The following is a 6,282-nucleotide window of genomic DNA, read 5'->3' on the forward strand; positions in this document are numbered from 1 at the left end:
AATTCACAGAAAGACAAGTGTTTGCCTGAGCTGTTTATTTAAACATGCTTTTCCCACCGCAACAGTAAGCATAATACAACGTCTAATACACTGGCAGTGATTGGGGAGGGATTAGTTTATATATTTTTATTTCTGCATTGTTACACCTTTTTTTCTTCTTCTTTTCAATTTCCATCTATTCAGGGTGTCTTACCTAGGTACATTGGTGCTAGCTGCTGTTTAGATATAACAATGTTCATTTCATATATCTGTACTGACCAGTCAGCTTTGCCCTTATAGTACAATGGAAAATCTTGAATAAAAAGATCTTAATTGAGAAAAGAGTCCAGTCTAGACCTGGTCTGTATAAAAAGTGGTCTGACATAACTTGTATTATGATTTGGTGCTAGGAGGATATAAATAAAATTGAATTGAATTGAAAACAAATGTGATAATTTGCTGGATATATACAAGGAAATTCTGTTTTTATTTCCTTGTGAGTATCAGCTGCATAGAGGAGTGTGAGCCTTTGCATACTGTTTGTCAATGTATTATTTAATGTGTATGTGTACCTGTATGAGACCACAGAGGAAGATAGGTTGTACAGCCATGGTCACATTGGCTGCTCCCACATCAATCTGACTCTCTTCAACACTGTCCACTTTCCCTGTCACAGACCCAATCAGGGAAAAAAAGAAAGGAAAAAGTACTTGTCACACACAAACAGACACGCAAACCTAGTGTAAAGTTTGAGAGTATTTGGTAATCACATGGATTATCTGTGTGTACTACATTATATTGAACTGATTCATTAGGAAAAGGAAAAGGAAAAGAGCTCAGATTATTGTAAGGCAACTGTAAGAGGTGAAAAGCCTTGAAAAAACAGCAAGGGCATATTAATAAAAAAATTACAGGAAAATCCTGGTGGATATGCATGAAAAAAAGATTTGTAGGGAGTTTCGGAGACTCAGGCACTCCTGAAACATTTTCTTTCTACAAAGGATTACACACTGCCAAATATCACCCATCTTTGTAGCTGCAGTTGCTACCTTCTGTGCGTGTATTCATCCAGTGGTACACCTTTTATGTATGGTTGCATTCTTAACTTACACCCTTCTAACCTGCAGTCATAGCTTTCATGATTCTGAAACAATAGTCAGTTGATAATTAACCTCTGCACATTTCAGTAAGTTTACAGCTCCTTTACTCCTCTCCTTCACCCTCGCATTCATTGTGTCTGAATGACTTTTATCACAACACCTTCTTATGTCTAGATTGGGACTTTAACCTGAACGCACACTTACCCATGGGGACAATCATTTAGGTCCCCACAGGTAGAGACTGCGTATTGAGGGTTAAGACATGGTTTTAGGGTTCAGGTAAGAACCGGGCAAAGGTTAGGGTTCGGGTAAAGGTTAAGGTTAGACATGTAGTTATGATGGTTAAGGGACTAGGGAATGCATTATGTCAATGAGATGTCACCATGGGCATAGAGAAACAAATTGCACAATGGATCATTTTTGAAAGTCATTCCACTTGACAAAGGTGAAATTAATTGAAATACTGGCATGGGGGAAACAAAGATTGCGTGGCACATGTAGTTACAAAGAAGTGAGAGAGAATGGAAAAAAACCCTTTTATTTCCACAGGTTTTTTTTATTGCCCTTTTAATCTCAATATCCACAATAATAAATCTTCATCAAATTTAAAAATAAATGAAAGTCCAACTCCAGGATTATACACAGCTGAATAAATAAAAAGGAAAGTCCAGTTTAGGTCATTAAAAGTAAAGAATGTCCTCTACAGAAATATTATACACAAAAGATTCAAGTACAAATGTCAAACAGTTTTGACTTCCAAGGGGGTAGAAGGTTACGGGTCATCTCTCCCGTAACCTTCTACCCCCTCTACTTGCAGAAACAGAGATAAACATGGGCGAAGTGAAATAAAAGAACTAGGCAAATAATGTTCAATATGTTCAAAAGTTCAAACCCAAAATGTAGTATTTAAAAAACATTTACACACTGATCTAATGAGATCCCCAAGTAGTTTAATTTGTTTACAATAAATATAGAAACAAAAGATTCAACAAAACAGATTCTATGGAATAGGAAAATACAAGAATTAACTGTCCACGCAGCACTGACTCTTCAGTAGTGTATCTGTCTCAGAAGCAGCATGAGGTTTCTGATGCGTTCGACACGGCAGCAAGGCGACTGGTGTAGCGGCAGCTCAAAGAAAGAGAAGGTGAAGCTCCGAGAGAAGCTCAGGTTGGTGACAGGACGCAGTGGTGGGAGACGGGGAGGACGAGGCACCCGACGCTGAGGTAACACCCTTCGCCTCTCTCGTAACCTTGAACCCCCTCTTCCTGCAGAAACAGAGATAGACATGGGCGAAGTGAAAGAAAAGAATATGGTTGTCACACTGCTCCAGAAAGCTAGTTAAGTGAACCTCGAGTTACTATTTGTTTTTGCCAGACTTCTGGCAAATCTTTTTTTTCAATGAAATCCCTTGTGAAAGAAAATCACTTTTTTATTGCCTATTTGGCAAAGGGCTGTTGCCTCACTCAGACATGAACAACAAGCCTATTTTCTCTGTCCTTTGGAACAGCCACTATTCTGCTATTTATGTGAAGTAATTGGGTCGGGTTCTCTGCATGCGTGCTCCCAAGCCTCTCGCGAACTACAGCGAGAACAACAACAACACCGCAGCTAATGAAATGCACTCCACTAACACCATCAATGACTGGCTCCCAACACAACACAGACTCCAACATAAACTCCACATATGGATAAAAAAACAAAGTTTTTTGTGCTGAAGACCGTCAGGCCAAATAAGAATCAAATCAATGTTGGGTAAAAAAGTCAACATCTGAAAGGCTTGAGTCACGGAGAGACCTCTGCTTTATTTTGAAACTGACAAAACCGACCCAGAGTTGGCTTTTATTCTATTGGACAGGTAAACTAAGATATTGTGAAGTTAGATATAGTTAGTTTGATGACTAACGCCGACCAGTTGCTAACGTTAACGCGATGTGACCCACATTACTATCCTGTGTACCACCGGTATTATGTCAAAGTGTTGATTTAGCCTGCAAGAAATGATGTGACAGTAAAAAGCAAATGTGGAGAAATTAGTTAACTGGCCTATAACTTAGTGACACAAAGCAGGGGCAGCCAGCTATCCTTAGCATGGATCTGCCACTGTTTGCTTCTTAATGTTCAATTTTGATTTATTTTTGTCTTAGCGATACTCAGGTACACAGCGTCTTCACCCGTTTCAGCCGTTGTAACTTACGTAACCAACATAATATACATAACGCTGCAGGACAACACCACAGTGGAAGACTCATAGTAATGTTACTACTGCGGTCTAACTGCTACAAAAGTGTGGCAACAATCTCATTAGTAGTATTTAGTCTAGCTCACTAACCGTAACGTTATCATATAACGAGCATGGATTACTTCAACCTCAGGCTGATAAAAATATTACTGTAACGTTTGTGGGACTGGGAGTTTACCTGAGTTTCCAGCATGTTATGTGGAGCTGTCTCCCGGTGAGTGGGATTTAGCACTTTCCGGAGTTCAAGCATGCATACTTAATGCGTACTGCTAGTACCGCTAGTAAACCAGTGCTTTTTCCTGAAATGTTTTCTCTGCAACAAATCAAGCTAAATTAACTAGTGCTAATGAACTAATGGGAAAGTGCAGTTAAAAGTTATTGTATTGCACAAGGTAATACTAGGTCTGTCAGTGAACATTTGAGCACTCATTTAACATTAATTATTAAAATGTTTTAACACTATCTACCTAAGATTACTTAGCTATAATTAACAGCTAGCTAGATATGATTGTTAGCTAGGTAATGGTTACCTTTATGTTAGAGTGCAGCATGTGTTATTCTGTAGGACAAGGTGACATTAGTTTTACTTCAGAGTAAAAACCTTTAGTTGTGTTACATGGTTAGACATGAACATGACTCGCCCTTGTTCCAGACATACCTACACTGTCCTGAGGGACTGCAACAGGGGAAGAAGATGGAACCTCAAAGTTAAAACTTGAAACTTCTTCGTCTTTGTTATGTCTCCCACGACAAGGGGTGGACGGTGTGGGCTGAGGAGCAGGAGGGGGGGGAGGTGGGGGTATTGAGGTAAAGGAGGATTCGGAGAGACCCAGGCCTCCCCAAGGCGCCATGGTGGTGTCTGAGAGGAGGATGGAAGAAGGCCCAGGATGAGGGTGAGAGGAGGAGGGTGATGATGTTTGCTGCTGGCTGCGTTTTCGGTGATTAGCCTGATGGGAGCGCTGGAGAGCTGAAGAAAAGGGAGTTGGTTTGACTAAGGTAAGAAGGGGGGGGGGGGGGGGGGGGGGTAGATAGACTGTAAACTGTAGTCAGCAAACATCTGTCCTGAACAAGTGTCCTTGAGCAAGACACAATGAACGTCTACAGGTTTACTTTGATGGCAATTTTAAAGCAGAACAAAGTACAGCACAGTAGGAGAAACAGAAAATGTATTGAATTTTTAAAAGTGAATGATGTATCTCCCTAAAAAAATGTGTTATAACATCAGTGCTCTATTCCAAACCCATTATAGTCCTTATAATCCCTATTTGTTGGATCTGAAAATGTTGTAGGCTACTTCAGTGACTCCCAATCTAAGTATCAGAAAATGCTTTGCACTTGCTTATGCATACAAAAAACGCTCATGCATACTTAATGCTCCTGCAGCATAATAGCTTCTGTAAATGGAGAGGTGAGTGGATCATGAGTGGATCACCTGCTGTTTTACTCCCAGATGAACCGATGATAGGCAGTCGCTCACGTGACATCACCAATCCAGGAGGCTGACAGCAGAAATAAGTGTTGCTATTTCACAATTAACATGTTCATACTTGTATCAAACATGTTTATAGTTTCAAGTTCATACACAGTGCAATACAAATATATGCTTTGATTTTGAATGACCGTTTTGGCATGGCATGGGGGGACAAACAAAACAATGTTTTGAGAGGAAAAGTATGCTGCTCCACCACCTATGTTGTTTATCCTTCTGTGTTGTCACAGCGACAGAGACGCTATGAGGCATATGAGGGAGGGAGGATATAATCTTTCAGAGCTTAAAAATGCATTGGAGTCGTAGTAAATAACGATAGAATTGTTGTTAATTCTGTACTGGTTATTGGTAGGGACATGTCCCTACTAAATTCTACACCCTTGACTAGGTTTTCACTTTTCCAGTTAAATATCTCAACATTTACTAGGTTGATTTGCACAATGGTAAACATGACCTGCTGACATTGCCACAGATTATGTTAGCATGCTGACGTTAGCATTTGGATACAGGCACTGCTTTGTCTATGAGTAAAGATGCTAGCATGCATGTAGGCTTTTAGCCAACTTTACCTTCACTTTAATATTAATAGAAATCCTTTTTCAAAAGTCCTCGTCACTAATCACATTACCCATGACCTAACTATCCACCAAAATTTTGCAGAACACTAATACATTGTTGTGATACCCTGAAAACATAGATGTAGGACTGAAAACATAACCACTTGGCAGATGTTGGAACTTGTGGATGTGTGTAAAACTGTAAGGAACCAGATTTTTAAGTAAGAAAGAAAGCTTTTTAAAGGGAATGAAACAGAATGTACACATATTTGAAGTGAAATTAAACCCAGGGTGTAGTTTTTAAAAACCTTGTGCCACATTCAGAATCTTCAACACATGCTATTTTGTGATGTGGTTAAAGCAAACAGCAAATAATTGAGCATGTGCAAGCTCAAGATGCACTTTTGAGTCTCAGCAGTTTTTCCTAAAGTTAAATGCATCATTTAGCTCTTCTGTGTGTGTGTGACAGTTTGAAAAGGGAAATGAGGAAAGGCCAGTGATCTTTCCTTGCACGAAATGTCCTGATAAAGAGAGAGGGATAAGAAAAATACTCTAAACTGGACCATAAAAAGCAAGCATTTCAGAGTTGCAGATGATGGTGAAGGTAAAAGACAGGAAATTAACACAGTGAATGGCACATCAGTAGAAGTAGTGATGGAAAGCTGTGAGAGAGTGTTTAAATACCTCTTTGATGGGTGTAAATTGTGACTCTGTACTTTGACAGCTAAACAGAAGTCACTTCCTCTCTCTCCACATGTTGTTTGAAGATTGATGATGACTACTTCGGATCAATTTTTAAAAAAAAAACAGTGTGTCTCTGTGTTTTCCGCCTTGTCTCTCCTGTAATTTCCTCACTCCTCTGTGCTTGTCTGTCTTTCAGTCTTTCTGTTCTGCGACCCAGTAAACACTAGCAGT

The 6,282-nt window shown here is 39.6% G+C and overlaps 1 protein-coding gene across 1 annotated transcript; it reads right to left on the bottom strand.

Annotated features, from left to right (window-relative positions):
• Positions 1-1,557: 1,557 nt before the first annotated feature.
• Positions 1,558-4,316, bottom strand: LOC119906088. Its single transcript, XM_038723603.1, has 2 exons — positions 3,980-4,316; positions 1,558-2,347 (listed from the first exon to the last, which is right to left on the bottom strand). The coding sequence occupies exons 1-2, from the start codon at positions 4,170-4,172 to the stop codon at positions 2,130-2,132; spliced, it is 411 nt and encodes a 136-aa protein (XP_038579531.1). The 5' UTR covers positions 4,173-4,316; the 3' UTR covers positions 1,558-2,129.
• Positions 4,317-6,282: the final 1,966 nt, after the last annotated feature.

Source organism: Micropterus salmoides, unplaced genomic scaffold, assembly GCF_014851395.1.
Source record: "Micropterus salmoides isolate LMB-PRFRI ecotype aquatic unplaced genomic scaffold, ASM1485139v1 Ms_hic_scaffold_16, whole genome shotgun sequence".
NCBI lineage: Eukaryota > Metazoa > Chordata > Actinopteri > Centrarchiformes > Centrarchidae > Micropterus > Micropterus salmoides.